General features: G+C 41.4%; 1 protein-coding gene across 9 annotated transcripts; it reads right to left on the reverse strand.

Annotated features, from left to right (window-relative positions):
• Positions 1–583: 583 nt before the first annotated feature.
• Positions 584–18,603, reverse strand: snap47 (synaptosome associated protein 47). Of its 9 annotated transcripts, none has more exons than XM_061256219.1 (5): positions 18,373–18,603; positions 14,769–15,314; positions 13,165–13,673; positions 11,334–11,464; positions 584–5,454 (listed from the first exon to the last, which is right to left on the reverse strand). In XM_061256219.1, the coding sequence occupies exons 2-5, from the start codon at positions 15,260–15,262 to the stop codon at positions 5,308–5,310; spliced, it is 1,281 nt and encodes a 426-aa protein (XP_061112203.1). In that variant the 5' UTR covers positions 15,263–15,314; positions 18,373–18,603; the 3' UTR covers positions 584–5,307. The 9 variants fall into 9 exon arrangements, with proteins under 9 accessions (XP_061112203.1, XP_061112201.1, XP_061112200.1 ...); XM_061256217.1 differs by having other exon boundaries at positions 14,769–15,326; XM_061256216.1 differs by lacking the exon at positions 18,373–18,603 and adding an exon at positions 16,557–16,622 and having other exon boundaries at positions 14,769–15,326.
• Between the last annotated feature and the right edge of the window lie 299 nt (positions 18,604–18,902).

Below are 18,902 nucleotides of genomic sequence, written 5' to 3' on the forward strand. Positions count from 1 at the left end.
TTTGAGTTTGTTAGCAACACCTGCTTGGCCCGGCTCCCATGCCTACTGAGTAGCAGTCCCGTGTTTCAGCTATAATAACGCAGGCTTTTTATATTTGCAGCGGCACTCCCAAAAGTCAACATGCTTCAAGGAACATCCCAGCAGCATGGTGGAGCATCAGGGGAATCGAAACCCATAAATACAGTTTAACTGCAGCCCTCCAGATATCTCCCACCTGGTACACAGCAACTGGAGGACCCCACCGTTCAGCCAGCCTGTGTGGAGTTCCTGAGTATCATGTTTATTACTAGCAACTTTATGTTGTTTTCGCTGGCATGGGTGCAGACGGGAGAAACTTGGCCGCCCACTCCTAAAAATGAAAGAATCCAAAAATAGACCTGCTAATAATGTAAGGCGATTCTGCTAAATCAGCTCTGACACCCCCCTCCCCCTCTCAAAAACAATCCTAAGCTGCTACAGTTTTTTTGTGAGCATCCGTCAGCCAATCGTTTCATAGGACATGTCGGCTGATGGGTTCTGAATGCTTACATCATTACTAGATTTTCTGACAGAACAAGTTCATTGTGAATAAGAACGACAGTCGTTTATGTGCATTATACAGTTTATTAATGGTCACTGGCGATAGTTACACATGATGTATGCACTGAAAATCTGAAAGACAATTCATATAATTCAATTTACAGTGTCAATGCATGAGAACTGTCATCGCAATTCAAACTCCCTTTAGTTACAGTACAGTATAATTTGTGCCATTTCCCAAGTAGAAACAATGTCTGGACTTTTGCAGAGAATCGATTAATTAATAACATGGTGCCTTATGACCAGCAACTTTTAACATAAAATTTATTTTCAACAAAGTGTTGAAAGTGTTCAACACTAAGGCACGCTACATTTCCAATGCAAAGCGGACCAGGCAGGGATAGCGGAGGGAGTTGATGTGCAATTGATGTGCAATTTGACCATTCTAAAAACGGCACAGAACTCCCAGTCCATTGCAAACCGAGCTTGTGCCCCAGGGAATGCCAGCCTGCATCAAGACCTAATGGTGTCCCCCAACGCTGGACTGAGCAAACTGGAACGTTCAATGTTACTGCTCCTCTTGTTTCTCCTTACAGCAGTTTAAGGAGGAGGAATTCAAAATTATGGAAACACTCAACATTATTGCATTCAAATTATTATATTTTAGTAGACATCTTACATTTTGCAGTTGATTCTGATGTACTGCTGAATTACAATCTAAAACTTATTATGAAAAAGTGTAAGTTGTTTTGCGCTTTCATTTGACAGGACATTTCTGATCATTTGACAACAAAGAGCAGCATCAGATACAGGTCCAAACAAGGTACAGACCATCCTTCATAAATCATCACGTCATACACAAAATGCTATGGCTAAACAAAGCATTGTCCAGTTATACTCAACTGAATTATAAAAAAATAAAAGTTAAATTAATCTGAAATTGAAACTGAAACTACCATTGATTTTAAAAACCTAAAATCATATCTGGTATTCATAAAATATTTCAATAAATACAACATTTAAATAAGCAGCAACGAATAAATAACTTTTTGTTTTGAATATTTCTGACATTTTGCAGAGTCCTTTCCCATGGCTACCCTGAGAGGCTAACTAAACAAATGAGTGTGGTGAAAGTACACCTGCGTGAGCTGGTGATTGGGGGTCTCCTCCATTCATGGAGAATAAACAGATTGCATCAGCGTTCACATCCCCTCACTCCCTAGTAATGATTGGTCATACAGAATGAAACATGAAAGAGTCAACATTGTGGACTGCCAAATCTTCGCAGTGACTGAGATCTTCCAACAACATTTAGCTCTTTTCATACGCAGGTCAGGAGGAGTTTATGTACTGAGACTCATGAGTGTCCTTAGACCCCATGCAGCTCAACTATGACTATTAAGGTCCAGTCCGTTTCCAGCAAAACTAAAAAAGAATATTAAACTGTTGTTCTTCATACAGTAGACCAAATATGCTATGCTCCAGAATTATTGGCACCTATTATAAATAGGCACAAAAAATAATGAAAAATGATGGTCATTGACATAAGCTTTATTTTCCAGCATGTGTAGTGTGCTTTATTAATTTAATCAATCAATGGAATCCACCAAAGTCTAAAGAATGTATTTCCCCAAAAAACAGGTTTCACATTTATTGGCACCCCTGGTTTAACGCTTTGTGCAAACACCCAAAGATAACAGCCTTTCCTGTAATTTGTGATAAGGTTAGAGAACACATTTTGAGGGATTTTTGACCATTCCTCCAAGCAGAACTTTCAAGGATCATCGCTATCCTTGGATTTGCGCTGATGGACCCCCTTCTTCAGACCACAGATTTTGATGCATGTTTGGAGTCAATCTATTAATGACTCAGCTTCCGTTTGTGGCTTGGTGACCCCAAAGCACAACCAATCTCTGCAATTCTTTGGTTCGTCATTGCCTCTCGTCATTGTCAGCACTGTCCATGGGGACAACGTGCACTAGTGTCCTTTTTCTGGAAACCATTTCATACGTTTTAAAATTTGTATTCTTTTATTATTTTTTATAATAATAATAATAATAATAATAATTATTATTATTATTATTATTGCCCTTGCAGAGCTAAGTGGTACCGTTTATGCACTTTTTGTACTCATTACCAGACTAAATCAACAGTTCTTTGGCTTTTCCCATGCTGATGGATGAAGGGAAGGGATTTTGCATGCTTGTTACCTCATTATTATACTCTAGTGAAACAGGAAGTGATGGAGTGACACAATATAGTTCCTTTAGACTTAGAATATTTTTTTATACTTTTGACACCTATGATTTTCTGGAAAAAAATAAGAATTACTTAATAAAAAACCTTTGATGGGACTTTTATGAGAATAAATAAATTAAATAAATAAATAAATAAAAGTATGTAGTTTTCCCATATATTTGAACATTATTGTCTATCGTTAAATACAGCCTTTTGTTCTTCTTCTTTTTTTTGAGCCCAATGTACCCGAATCAATTAATTGTTCAGAAGTTTAACAATAACAATAATATAAGTGTAATATAACATCTGCATCTAAATATTGTTTTCTATATCTAATTTTGGTTAGTTTCAAGGTGCCAGCCAAACTTAGAGACAGTGGTGGTGATAACATGAGCATTCTTATCTGGTTCTGTTGATTTGAACTTGCTTTTTTGGGCAAAATATGTGACATTCAAATAAATGTCAAAAAAGAAACAAATGAATCAGTCACCTCACCACAGCAGTCACATAAAGGCCAGATGACTGGAGAGAAACTGGGGGACACTGGGAGAGTGGTGTGGTGAGGTTCGACCTGAATTTTAATAAACTAGCTTTGGCTCAGATCAGTAATGCCAAAACGCTGTAATCTAAATTCTACTTCACAAAGAAAAACAAGCCTCCCACTCAACTGTCAATACATATTTCAGTGATAATTATGGGCAGTCATTTTGTATGACAGCTTCTATTGTTTCCAGGTCAGAATGTTTTTTTGGGAGCATATTGTTTTCCAGTCATCGGAAAAAGACAGCCATTTTCTGGTCCACAATGCTCGTCAGTCTTTTCTCAGTTCTGTAAAGTATGCATTGAAAGAAGAGCCGTCTTTGCTGCTATTGTTTTTCGTTTTGAGGTTTTTTTTATCATTGGGAACACATTTAATTTTTCTTTTCTTTTCCACTCTTTGTTGACTCTTAACATTTTCTGATGATGAGAACGGGTGGCACATGTCAGATTACAACTAGAGCATAAAAATTATTTGCATATTTCAAATTAAAAAGATCTGCAATTAGGATTATGGAACCTACTGACTCTTAGCATATGTATAAATAATAATTGCAGTCCAACCAACACACACAATACATTGGTAACCAACAAGACACCATTCAATCGCATTTGAAAAGCCTGTGCTATATACAGTAATTTCTGGTCTGAGAGCTATGTACAAGGTGAATGACAACTACTTTTAACAAAAAAGGCGTGACACTGAACATTTACCTTTTGTAAACTGTGCTGTACATTTCACTATACTCAGTCATATATGTCAAAATAAACATGACAGATTTTTTTATTAATATCTTGCAACAGATTGGTGGCTGTGTTCATCCTTCATCATCTCTGGATCTTATGCATGCTGATATTTTAATATATTTTTGTATAACTGTTTTCGACCTCTCTCCACGATTCACTGAAACTTTAAAATTACTTGTTGACGACATGTTTAACATCGGCTGGTATGAGTTACATCTGCAAAAGCAAATTTACAAGCAAAACACAGCATGGGGCTTGATACAGTGCAGACATCTGACAGAACCCCTGGTCTGAGACTGGCTGCCACTTATTTGTGGTTGGCAAGATGGACTATATTTGTTTTGCCTCAAGATTTGAACATTGTCTGAACAATTTATTCCCCACTTTTTTTGCATGACTTTGAAACATCAACAGAGATGGTACTGTTCCACAAAGGCTGCCAAAGGAGGACTGCTGCTGTATCAGAGGGACTACAATTCACTCTGCATGTGCTCATGACTATTTTCTACACCACTGGTCACACTGCATATTTCAAAAGCATTAATGAAATTAAATTATTTTAAACCTACAAACATCATCTTCTCCCACTCCAGGTTGCAGCACCACTGCTGAGAACTTTAACAGCCGTCATGCTTCCAGCAATAACGTCTCGCAGTAGCAATCCCTGTCAGGTGAGACCCACCAGCTTTATACAAAAGTTAAAACTTAATATTTAGCATGTCAGTATTTATACAGCCTCGCAATGGCGCACCCTGTGGTCCGGCTGGGAAACTGCTTTTCAACAGGTCGCACTTTCAAGTGTTTAACTAGTGTACGACTGCTTGCCTTTGTTTGCACGGAATTATAACAGGTTAAAGTGAACTACCTACTACTCCAGACGGCATCAGAACCAGTTCAATAATCGGGATTTTGTTAGTACATTAGCTGACTGACCGAAGCCACCGCATATTATCAAGGGTGCTGGCAGACATTTCGCTAACCTTGCTGTTTTTTTCATGGTAAATGGCAGGCATTTATATAGCGTCTTTATCCAAAGCGCTGTACAATCGTTGCTTCTCATTCACCCATTTGTACACGCACTCACACACCAACGGCGATTGCCTGCCATGCAGGGTACCAACCAGCTCTGCAGAGGGTGACTGCCCAGTGACAGTGATGGGGTGGGGTACAGGGGGGAGATGCGGGAGGAAAAGCAGGTTCCTGGACTATGACACATACATTTATGGGTATATATATATATAGTGCGGAGTGCTGCGGTCGTCTGGCTTACAGCAGCTTCCTCATGCGGCGAGTGTGTTTGTCGATGTGCGTGGTGGCGTGCTCGGTGGAATCGGCGATGGCGTCGAGCGCTTCGTCCTGACGCTCCAGCTCCGTCTCGGCCTCCAGGGCCAGGTTCTTCAGCTGCATCAGCATCTGAGTGGAGGGGTGGGAGAGCAACCCAAACCGCTTAAGTGCGCAGCCGTGTGAGGGGGGAGCAAAGAGAGTACGACAGGAAGGAAAACTGCACTGCTGTTTTCAAACCAAAACCATCACCGTGTTACATCAAACAATGTCACCCATACATCTCACTGATATCACAAACAGCTTCCTTCCACGTTAATGTAACTTCCGTTAGTGAAGAGTCAAGAGTTAGCTTTAAAAAAGTTATGTAGTAATTGTGCTGGGGTCAGGACTGATGCAAAACACATACATCCATCCGTCCATCCATTATCTGAACCCGCTTATCCTGATCAGGGTCGCAGGGGGGCTGGAGCCTATCCCAGCATACATTGGGCGAAAGGCAGGAATACACCCTGGACAGGTCGCCAGTCTATCTCAGGGCACACACACCATTCACTCACACTCTCTCACACACTCACACACTCATACCTACGGGCAATTTAGACTCTCCAATCAGCCTAACGTGCATGTCTTTGGACTGTGGGAGGAAACGGGAGTACCCGGAGGAAACCCACGCAGACACGGGGAGAACAAGCAAACTCCGCACAGAGAGGCCCCGGCCGACGGGGATTCGAACCCAGGACCTCCTTGCTGTGAGGCGGCAGTGCTACCCACTGCACCATCCGTGCCGCCAAAACACATACATGCATAAACAATTTATTCTATTTTTGCCAATGGCATAGCTATTATCTGGTACAGTGTCTTATACAGTACCTTCATTAAACAAGTCATTATGTGAAAAAATACATTTAAGGGATTACGACTGTCTATCATTTCCATGTACTAACCTGTTGCCCAGCACCCAGTTGAAATAACCTATTATTGCTCAAGACCAGGCTGCAGGGGCCATTCATTTTAACAAAAGAAATCTAGCATTTTCCCTAATTACCAGGGATTTACTGGGCCTGCCGAGGTTGCTGTTACTTGGTGTTCGATGGCCTCCATTGCTTTTCAGGTCTGCCAATTTTTAGAGATCCATCCATCCATCCATCTGCCTGCCTCGGAAACCATGTAGCCCCACACGACACATTCAATGGAACAACTTAAACAAACCAGGGACACGCCAAGTAAAATCTAATAAACACTCAACCCAAAGCCCTCCACAGCAGTTACTAAACTAATATTATGCTATCCTACACATACACACACCCAGTGACATTATGTCAGGCTCCAGCAGCCGGTAGACATGGGCATAGCTGCAGACCACAGGAACTGTGGCAGACTGGCAGAAGACAGCTGCTGACTCCAGGCGGGTCAAGTGACCGCTGGCCGCAGTGACCCGGCATGCGCGGTCCAGACGATGACACGGATTCTGTGAAATCGGCATGGTGTGAGACACGCAAACCCAATAGGCACGACGACCGTCTCGACTGCCAGAATGAAATAGGGCGCTCCTGCCGCTGTCATTCACCTGTCCACAGCAGTTGCACTCTTTAAAATGTGTATTGAAATACATTTTCCTTATATTATCAAATGCACATCCATTAGCTATGCATCCATTTACTCCATTAAAGTAGCAATTATAGATGTTCTGAAATGGTTCCACGTTTGTTGTTGTGATAGCAAAAATGTTTTTGAGATGTCTCTTTGTTATTGCTATTAACTGGCTTGTAAGGTACAGGTTATCCCATAGTGTCCCAGCTGACACATTTATGCACCCTGTTCTCCATGGCACGCTTTGGCCATCATGTGCCTCGATGGGCGGTTGCCTCCCTCCTTCCGTCACCTATGCATCAATGATGTAAGCATCTAACAAGAGAGGAAGCTACTCTCAGCTGGAGATGTAGTTCAACATAGGAAATGCCTGTAAATGACATATGAACTAGCATCTATAATGCAGTGACCCGTTTGATACTTGTGTTTAAAATCCTTCAAAATGTGTACATGGAAAATACAATGTTTTACTGTTTTTAACAGCCTTCCCCTTTTCTATCCCAATTTAGAATGAGTATATACAGTGCTCATAATTGTGAGCATATTGCTTCCTCCAAACCATGCAATGTAGATGCTTCTGGTGCACACTGCAGTTTGTTGGGGGATGTTGGGTGAAGATGCAGGATGCAAGTAGAATTACGCTCCTTAAAATGACTGTTTGGAAATATGTGAACAACATACAGTAAGCAAGGAAAATAAGTGTTGCTCTCTGCTTCACTCTCTAGCTGTATGCTAGAACGACTGTCAATGTTACCACATATTTGTTTACACCTGAATGTGAATCTATATGAAATAGATGATCAACCTCAGATTATGGTTGGAGCATGAGGGTTGCCGGTTTGATCCCACAATGGATGTGTTGAAGTGTGCCTGAGCAAGACACCAAACCCAATTGCTCATGACGAGCTGGCTGGTGCCTTGCATGGCTAATTGCTGTTGGTGTGTGTGAGTGTGTACGAATGGTTGAATGAGAAGAATCAATTGTACAGCGCTTTGGTTAAAAACTGCCTAAAACTCAGCTTATTCATGCGGGAGGTAATGCCTTGAGCGGTGTGAAGCACACAGGACCTGAAGGTAAGTCCATGCCACCCTATTTATACAAAAACAGTTGTAAATGGGAAGATGATGGATTTCAGAATACACACAGCCTGGCAGCCTTCTAGCTTCTAAAGCTTTTACAGACAGAGAGGAGCACTGCGAAGGATAAATAGGAATGAAGCAAGTCTTAGCAAGGTGACAGTCATTCAAGCGCCAAAGAAGAACAATTTTATATTAATTAATTATTTCACTTCTGCCAACTCTCTATCCCAGGCATTGTGCATGCATCGCTACCTCTTGAAAATGTCATCAGAGACAACACCCTACCTTGAACTACATTTTTTTACAGTTTTAAAGGATTATTGTTAATAGTAAATTATGTTTGGTTGCCATAGCAGACTTCAAAGATTTTTTCTTGTGCAGACAAACACAAACACATCTCCTATTTTTTTTTGCCAAATGTCCTGAAATGGCCAAAAGATGGGCAGGTGATTACAGATTACTGCTTAATAACAAGACACGTTACTGCAGCAGGACTACACAAGAGAGCTTTGACAGAGAGAGTTTTTGAGAATGATGATGTTGAGGCTAAAAAACTACAATTACGCAATTAAACAAATACCTTAGTAGATTAACAGAACATGGAAGCATGGAACATGGAAGTGTCTACTGCACACTGTAGTTCACAACAGAAAGTAAATGCCAAACTGTGATGTTAACATTATCAAAAGCGGGATAATTGGTTAATGGCTCTTTAACGTCCCAATATTCTTTGACAGCCATAAATGCAAAACGTTTCTGAGCTTGTATATTTGGAAGGACACCAATGAAAAATGTCACCTACACTTTGAAATTACTAGTATTTTCTTAGAAATACAAAGATCATTCAATGATTGAGTTCACAACCATAAACATGAAAACAACTCTGAAACACATCAGAATGTCCCACCGACGCACACACACACCACACACGCACTTACATGTATACACACACACGCATATAGACACATATATACTTTTGCAGTTCAGTTAACAAGCCAAAATAACTGAATAACCAAAGTGCATTTCATTTCTGACCAGTGTCCTTGGTGAATGGAACATTACACCAGTCAGCAGCTGTGCATTTGTGACGTGCCCGTCTGAGCTTATGAAAAGAATATGCCTCCTTTGTACACAATACAGGGCGCTTTTTGAAGAAGGGCAAATATTTAACGAGACCATACAATGACTTGGCTGGTTACCGGGAATCTAGCAGTCTGTGACAGAAGAGGCAGTAGGCTATTGGGTTTCATCTCAGCTGGTACTTGCAGGGAGTGAAGAAGTGAAGAAGTTAGGTAGTGAGCCTGTTCCTGTTCTCACTGCTGTCCCATCGTTTACTGTTGAGACCTAATCACGTAATGAATTGCTTAGAAAAGGGGGTTGTTCCGCAGGCGTGTTCCATGAAAGGCTTGTGCCATATTGGCTATCGTGGCTTGTGATAGCGTGACGCTGCTCTGCTGCATTCTAACTGACTCACAGACTGAAATGTCTGTCGTAATGAATTGGACTGACAAAAAAAAAAAGCTAAACAAATGGAAACATTCACAAGGTTACACAATAAGGTCCTCGAACTGCACTGTATAGCATTTATCAAATGTCACTCTCTGGTATTAGTTTGAAGTGAATAAGCCATTTAAATTAGACAACTAAACCATCATTGTCATAGTATTTATAGGCAATCAGGAATCTAATGCAAACATCATAATTTTCCCATTTGCTCTGTTGTATTGCTACTTTGCACTGTAGCAATGCTAGTCTTTCATTGCCCATTTCTTGTAGTGGACTCAAAAATCCTTAATACAGTTTATTCAATTATACATATATGTTCAAATCATAAACGTGTCATCAATCAAAGCTCTGGCTGATGGCTTGAAGGGATGTTTTCTATACCAGTGAGTAGGTCAGGTAACGCCAAACAGGATTACTTAGAAGGCACAACTGTAGAACAAGGAGGATGGCTACATATGTCATAATGATTTGTGTGTCACATATTTTTAAAGATCAATTTGGTAACATGCACACATATAACCACTTGAGGCATAACATCACTATACAAGCTGTGTTGGAGTTACGTACACGTAGGTGCACTTTCTTGCTTTAAACCGCAAACCCTGAATACCCTCAAACCAGCCTTTGGAAAGCCAAAAGGCTGTCAGAAACTTCTGTAAATGCCTAGAATATCCTTTAATGCACACAAAAGCTATCTGAGCCAATTGAAAACACACACTGAAACTGAAATAATATCAAAACTTTCACTTTAAAACACACAGTGCACACTATAGTACTTAAAAGGTGCTTATTTCTTTTAAATTTTGAATACTTTATTTTTGTTTCAACCTACGTCTGGACCTGTTTATAACAGTTAAAATGTATTGCTGTATTGTACATTGGAAAGAACTGTCGGTATAGAAAAATATAGCTGCCCGTTGCCAGCTTGTTACTCCACCGTCTGTCCATCAAAAAACTTTCCAGAGATAAAAATTCAAATACAACCAGGAAACAGTATCAGCTCTCAAAGTATATACCACTTACAGTATTAGTGCATGTAAATGTTTTTATTGCAGCGCACATTTTTGCGACCCAAGGCTTTGGGGGTGTATGAAATGAGCAGCCGTGGAAAGTTGGGAGGGTGAGGGTAGCCCTCTGTGAGGACCCCAAGTAAACCTTCGCTGGTGCAACCTGAGGGTGAAGGGGGCGATGCCGGTGTGTGCGTGTGGGGAGAGGGGTTAGGGGAATTCCAGGACACCCGACTCGCCTGTCTGCACCGCGGTCTAGTGGAAGTGTCAAATGGAAAGTGCACAGACTCACGCCGTGCCCTCACGGGCTGACATCATGCTGCTGCCACACACCGTGGGCAACCTTGCTGCCTGTACCCAAAGCACCGCCATCTCCTCCTCCCAATGGAAGAGGGAGAGTTCATACCTGCACTCTGGCAATACTAAAGCCCTGATTTAAGTCGTTTTCATTGTTATGTTGACAAGCTAGGACAGCTCACTAATGGAGACTGTCTTGTCAATCAGTTTATTCAAGTTCATAGCTGTCAGGGAGCAAATGGACTGGATTAAAAGGCTTGCATTCATATTTATGAAATTCCATTTTCCATAAAGAAATACAAACTATCAAAAAAATATAAGAACAGCTAAAATACCAAACTCCTTATCCTTACTCATGCTGCAACGTATATTTATTGATTAACTCCTATATGGAGACATGAATGGAGATGGACATGGAGAACTTTTTGAATTAGCATTTATACAGTAATTGGCACAGGAACAGAGGTCATAGATCAGCATGCTGTGACCTTACAGCTGGGAGGAGCCAGACAGACATGACAGCCTCACCTGCTTCAGCTCCTGAGCCTCGGAGTCCGTCACGGTCGGCTGCACTACCTGCACCTTCAGCTGGGCCAGGTCACCTGCAGGCACCTCCATCGGCACCTCTGTCTCCTGGCAACGCTGAATGAAACCCGTTGCTGTGGATGGGGGAGGGGCAAGGATAGAATGACATCAGTTCACACGCCCAATTAGCGATGACATCACCGATAACACGTGTGATCTCCCTTGAACAAGACACAGGGGTGGGATTAGCTCAGGTGGTAAGAGCAGTCGTCTGGCAGTCAAGAGGGTTGCCGGTTCGATCCTGCCGGTGTGTCGAAGTGTCCCTGGCGAGCTCCTGCAGCCTTGCATGGCAGCCAATGGCCGTTGGTGTGTGATTGTGTGTGTGAATTGGTGAATGAGAAGCATCAGTTGTAATGTGCTTTGGATAAAAGCGCAATATAAAAGCAGACCATTTACACAGACCCTCTTGACAGGCAGAGTTTTCGTTTTCTGATACAGTCAGTGTCAAAACATAAGGAACAAATCACTAGATATGCAGCCAAAATGTCATGAATTTTTCAGTTTTTGGTGTTAAGTCAATTTTCTCAAGGCCACCTTTCAACTAACCAGATCCTGCCCCGGATTTATGCCGGAGGAGTCTGGCCTGTACTGTAAACTTTGAAGCCTAGCTAATCACCTCCTCACACACAATGCCAAGAAGAGCACGTTTACCAAGCAGACATCATAGGCCTTTACTGCCATCATGTGGTTAAAGCAAAATGGCAATGATTCTAAGCTTTCCCGGGTACTAGAACATCAACCAGCAAAATAAGCAGAAGTAATATATTTTATGGCATTTAACCATATGCAAGATATGCAGAACATTTGTAGCCATAATTTAAAACTCAGCTTTGAAGTTTACAGCATATATTTCCATTGCTACATGTACTTACTGCATTGCCAAAATGAGGTCTAAAGTATCAATTCCAAGAGGACCTCATGATCTTATGAATTTTACACATTTATTTTTACACTATTTTATGAGTGCCATTATAGCAAAAGAGAAGTAAAACTTGAAACTGTAAAGGTTGCAGGTTGGATTCCTAGGTGCGGCACCAAGACTGTACCCTTGAGCGAGGTTTCAGCAAACATCCAGCAGTACGGATTATGCCCTAAAAAATGTAGGTGTGCATGTCGCTCTGGATTGTGGCCCAGTTTTGCAGTGTAATCGCTGCGTGATAACTCATTGATATTCACAGCCATGGGGAGTTCACTGCAGTTTTACCGTCTCTGAAAGTTCAGTCCTACAATCCCTGTTTGATAAGAAAGGCATCGTCTACAGGCTATTACCTCCTCACTCTAAGTCACTCTGACTTAGTTTTACGGTCTTGAAAAGCAAAACACAGAACGCAGTAACTAAATCAAAATCATGGAAATCCCTGAGCTGCTGGGTACAACTTTTTGCAGCAATGCAACGGGTGTATGAAAGAGAGGTGCAGACACAGAGCATTTCTGCCCATTACCGATTTCCGATCGTTTGGGGCTAACGTAGTGAAACCGATAACGTAACTGATAATTTTGTGGTTCTGCTTCCTAAGTTTTATGCTGATGAAACGTTTACAAATCTTCCCATTCTAAAAAAACACCACTTTAATTACAACACAATTATTATTTACAGAACTTACAATTGCTTTGCTGATAGGGTGATTGCGCAAATTGTTAGGTTTATTGGCCGATACCGTTTGCATCTCTCGTATGAACTCAACTGGTGTTTGAAATTGTCCTTAAAATGATATCTATGAAAAAGTGAAAGTTAAAGCCACACATTCTCTGAAGGATGGCCCCTGGCCCCTACCTGCGCTCCACACCGAGCCGCCTTCGGGGTCGCAGGGCGACGTGGCCGGGGTGGTCTGGAAAGCCGTGTACTCGGCAGTGTACTCCACCTTCTTCTTGTACTGCATCTCCAGCAGGGGGAGGACTTCGGGAAGCTTGGCGGAGAGCAGCCGGAAGCCCACGTCGGGCTTCCCGATGAAGCGCTGCCGCACGCTCAGCTCGTAGGGGCTATGCACGCGCACGTCGTCCACCTCCTCTCGCTCGTAGCGGTGGAGGAGCCGCCCGCCGCCCTCCCGCACCTCCAGCGACGACACCAGCACCGTTAGGGAGCCCGGCCGCAGGTCCGAGTCCGCGCCCCGGGAGACGATGGCCGGGATGCAGGCGATCACGCCCTGCCTGCCGGGCCCTCGGGGGCCCGAGGCCGAGGAGGCCTGGGCCCTAGCAGCCTCTTCGCTCTTGGAGTCCTGCTGGCTCTTCCAGGGAATTTTCCCGAAAGGCCACCATGGAGGGGACTCCAGGTCCAAGAGCAGTCTGGGGATTTGGAAGAACAAAGGATGCGATTAGATTTAAAGTAGCAGTATACTACTGGTGCAGTTTATCTATGCAAATACAAATTAAGATAAATCTATTTCTTCAATTATAAATACCACTTGTGCTCTAATATTATATTCCAATTGATGTATGCATTGACTTACTTATTAAAACAATACCCATAGGATACTATGGATGCCCCCACTCGAGAAAAAAACGAAAAACTAAAGATTTGTTTGTTTATCCATTTGTGTATTCCTAAAGATGAGAATAGCAGATGAGGCTTGGGATAACTGAAGATCAAACGCACAAATCTATTTGTCTATTTTCTTAAGGGAGAACCTCCACAGGATATGAGAAAAACCCACCATGAATTTGTGAAACGGACATAGCATATGTATTTTTGAGGCTCAAGCACATTAATATGTACAATTTATGTACTCAACTGCCTGTCATTGTCTCTCTGTCCACCAACTGAGGTGCCAGAGGCCTGTGCAGTTGTAGAACCTGGATGCTAGGCAGATCACAGGCACAATCTACTGTGTGATGAGGTGGGAGATAATGTAGCAAGTTAAAACCTTCTCAAGGCTCTGTGGATGAGTTAAGAATTACCTGGGAGACAAATGCATCCATACATTAGTTGCCCAATAATGTATATGACAGCTGTGTGAGAATCTACACTCCCATCAACTTTATGGGAACCTTTAACATGCCTAAAATAAGAGCAATAACTGTATGGGTGAAAGTGCAGGAAAATATGAGCGAAACACTCCTCAGTATAAAAGATGCAATACAAATTAGTTGGAAGAGAAACATTGTTGGTTCACACACCATCCTTGCAGTCAGGTGTGAAACCACAATATTTTGTTCTATACAAAAATAATTAGTAGTGTTCTTTGATACTTTTAAGTATCTTATACAGCTGTAATAATCTCACAAAACGGAACACTCCACAGTGAAATGTCGACTCAAAATTATTTTCACTAATGTGTTGGTCAGTTACCTCAACAAACCTCTCACTACTTTTAGGGGGAAAAAACAAGCAAAGTGTCAATTATCCCAGTGCAAACAACAATGAAGATGTAAGATATGTACTTGTCTGCCACGCCCAAATCGGACTCAATCTTGTCCAGCCCCTGCATAATGTGGTCGAACTGCTCCCCCTGGTGGCTGAGCACTTTTCCCGCATCCTCAAGCCTCCGTTGAGCCCCCGCCACCAGCCCAATCAGTTCCCTCCCTTTGCCCGGCTTCGCCTCGGATGCGTGGGCTCCAGCGGGCGACAGGAGCCTCTCCCTCCAGAAGTGCTCCAGCACATTGTAGACGACCACACGGTTGGGCCGCAGTGAGCCGAACCAGTGTTTGACGTTGCCCTCTTCCAGGACGGTGAGTGTGCTGAAAATGAAGCTTGACGACTCCATCTTGATTTCCATAATGCGTGAGAGGCGGACGCTGGCCAGGCTGCCCTCACCCTGGTCAGGGGTGAAGCGGAGTGTGGTTCGGGTCAGGGACAAAGTGCCGCTTGCCCATCGCTTCTCGCTGTTGATGTAGTACGACCCAGGCCAGCTATGGATGGGGATGTCCCTGTTCATCTTTGCTTCCCTCAAGAGGCCTGTCCCAAGTTCCCTTGGACTGGATGCTCACCTATCAAGAAAGCTGAAGTGTGAAAGCAGTGCTTTAGCCTTTGTACTTAACAAACATAAAATAAAATTACTGTACATCTATACAAGATCAGTAATGTACAGTAAATGCACTCCATAAAGGTCTATGGTTAAAAGAGTTTAGGGGTGGAAATCTCCAGTCCTGGAGAGCACAATGCCAGCAGGTATTTGTGGTTTCCATCCAATCAGCAGGCATTGAGAACAAGGAGTGTGGACTCTTAAGCTCTTGCTGAAGCACACCGAATATCAGCAGACACTACGGCCCTCCAGGCGCTTGACACCACTGGTGTATATCGTTAAGCACCAGGATTCCATACAGTGCCTAGATATATCATGTTATCCTCTGCAATATTATAAGTAAATACAATCCTCAATTTTTGTATCGTATAAAATTACTAAAATTAGACCGTAGTTCGCGGATTTATCAGAGTGTGTATATAAATTCAAGTTACATGAGGATTACTATCATGTTTCTATCTGCGAGCATTGGGATATCTGCAACCCTGATCCGAGATACACTGGTTTTTGTTTTGTTCAGCGGGTTAACACTGGAGATCTCCTGGACCATGGTTGCAAACCTCTGCATTAGAATATCTAGTCACTGTCTTGGTACATATGCAGTTACATATTTAGATAAAGAAGTTAGTTAGCTAGCGAGTTCAGGTAGCTAGCTGACGGTAGCTAACGTTAGTTACATTACGTTGTGGTTAGTATAATATTTCGCCTTGAAATCTACTGCAATCATTTAATGACGTCACTGTAAACACATAGTAGGCAATACATTTAAACAACCTGCACAGATAGACAGACGATCAACATAATTGTTAACTTACACGATTAGCTAGCTAGTAGCAGCTAGCGACGAACAACCAGGGACAGTAACAAAGCCTTTCTGACCAACAACATGAAATTCGTACCTAGGCAGCCACTGTAAGTTTAATTACATTTTACATTTTACATCGAAAGAAACTGAAAATGATCTAGGAAACTAGTTACCTTTACTTCATCTGTAGATAGATAACGTTAGCTACGTAATAGTAGGTTAGCCCAGATTGGCTGGTTAGCTAGCAAGCTTAAGAGCAGCAGTAACTACTACTAGTGAGCCAGCAATGCATCATGTAAATAAATAAATAAATAAATTCTAACAATATGTTAATACACAAGTGTTTTAAACCATTGTGATCACTAGTGGTGGAAAAAATACGTATAATTGTTGAACCTTTACATGGTGTTCTGTCGTTGAGCTACATGTCTGTTTTGCTTTTTCATCCACGTCATTTCATTGTTTTGCACTTGTACTGGCGCAAAATCCACACCCACAGCAGCGACAACTGTAATTAAGGCACTGCGATTGGATAGTTATGGGAACCCAAAGCTTGTTGTGTGATTGGATACATTTTTGCCAATCACAAAGCAAGCCGTTGGAGGAGTACTTGGATATTTCAGAACATTATTCTGACGTTTTTTCGTGGTGTGGGTATTCCAAAGGGCTTAATTTGGCTCGTAATTCAACAGCAAGCCCTACTGATTTATTTAAAAATGCCAATGGATTTATTTTAATATGGCGATGGCCCCGTCCACAGAACACGAGTAGCCACCTCCTGCTTTGAGGAGCATCCATATACATTTGCCTTCTAAGTCACCATACAAACTCAGTCAAGAATTATATTTTAAGTAGACGTCTATCTACTAAGCATGAGCTGAAGTTAGATTCCATCCAAAAACCATATTTGAGGCCAATTTAGACAATAGAAAGCACTGCTAGAGACAATTTATTAGAATTAGATATATTTATCTTATTTGCATGTTACGTTATAGAAACACATAAAATATACATTGAAATAATGGTGCATATAAACCTATTAAACACACATGACATGAGGTGGTTGTGACTTTAAGATGCAGTTGTGTGAAAGATCTCAAACATATGTACAAGTTACACTTAACTTATGTTCAGTTTAGGTTCTGCCACAGAAAAAGGTTTTGCAGCCGTAAATTTTGGATAGCCTGCTATTACTTTATAGAGCAACATAAAATCAACATAAAATAGCTGTTTTCACCTATTGGCTATTCTAATATAATTTTGACTAACAAAGGATAAAAAGTGTGAGCTTAAGAAAGTGCAGTAGAGGGAAAGAGAGAAAGTTCCAGTGCATGTACTTGCATGTGTATTTGCCTTTAGGTCAGATGAGGAAATGTGGGTGCTTCAAGATAAACATTTCCCATGAGAAAGAAATTCAGCTAGAAATTCAACTATTCACTTTCATGTTAGAATATTGAATCATGAGCAGATTTTCTGAGGTGTGCCTTGATTTTATGAATAAATTCTAAATGTTAGGCCGAAGCACATTGCCAACCTATAAAACACATAGGTGTTCAAAAGTAATCTGGAATTTTTTTTTTTTTTTTAATTGTATCCTTTCCATTTCATTTATTCACTGTGATTACTGTCCCTTTTAAATACTGTTGGATATATTGATAAAAATAGAAACGTCTTTATTTCAGTATCCACAGTATTAGCACAGGAAAAATGCATTAATAAGCTTTAGGTCCATAAAACACTTAAATATTCCCAGTAGGACTTATTTTAATGAAAATAAATGTAAACTGAATATACCCAATTGCTGACTTTGGTGGTTAAATAAGTAGGGAAACTGCATCTCTACAAATACTTCAAATGACTATAAGGGTATGAATGATTAATATCTCCAGATTGTGTTCTTTTATGTCAAATTATGATAAAGGCATGTTTTTAAATAAGTAAAATTTAGTTAAAAGGATCAATATTTAACCCAGTTATATAATGAAGGATTGCAAATTGAGATCACAAATCCCAACCTTTAGCATTTGGGACACAGATGCCAGCATTTGTGGGGTTGGTGCAGTACCACAGGGAGAGATACCAGAGGCGGATACTATCATGCACATATCATACTACAGCTGGCCACCTCGTCACCCTGAGGAGAAACACTTTGTCACACTGTATGACAGTTAATGCTCTTTACTATCATATAAAAGCTATTTGCAGCATTTGGGCTTACCTGTATGGCAGCTGGTTTCTCCAGCAGCAGATATGCAGCACTTATGAAGTGGTATGCAGCGTGTTTGTAGGCCTTTGAGAAGTGTGGCACAATATTGGGCATCTATTTGCCTGTACCCTGTCAGGAGGACTACGAATACAGGGGCATCTCTCCCCCTGCAGTGTCTAGGTTCACCAACATGGGGAGAGGGGAGAAATGTTTCGCTTATTACTATGATAATGATGATGATGACTATTCTTCTTCTTCTTCGTTTTATTATTATTATTATTATTATTATTATTATTATTATTATTATTATTATTATTATCCGTTGCTTTTCAAAACCCCTTGTGAACGATAAACGAAATCTTTAATACTCCGGTCTTGTCTGTGGTCGTGACTGGGTAGCAATCTAGGTGCCACAATATTTACAGTCCGACTGTATAACAGTGTCAATCCTCAGCTAAGCCATATAGGTAGCTGACTAATAAAGTTTCGACAGTTTAAATAATAATCTGAATCAAAAAAAGAACGCCTCAGATAATACGAAA

The sequence above is a fragment of the Conger conger genome, chromosome 9 (genome assembly GCF_963514075.1).
Source record: "Conger conger chromosome 9, fConCon1.1, whole genome shotgun sequence".
NCBI classification, from domain to species: domain Eukaryota; kingdom Metazoa; phylum Chordata; class Actinopteri; order Anguilliformes; family Congridae; genus Conger; species Conger conger.

Bases quoted from the DNA above. Each gene is read 5' to 3' on its own strand.
- snap47 (XM_061256219.1), bottom strand. From the start codon at position 15,262: ATGAACAGGGACATCCCCATCCATAGCTGGCCTGGGTCGTACTACATC. The intron at 13,674-14,768 runs GTACATATCTTA...CCAAATCCCCAG, and splicing joins GATTTGGGCGTGGCAGACAA to ACTGCTCTTGGACCTGGAGT. The intron at 5,455-11,333 runs GTGAGGCTGTCA...CCCTCCACTCAG, and splicing joins AGGCTCAGGAGCTGAAGCAG to ATGCTGATGCAGCTGAAGAA.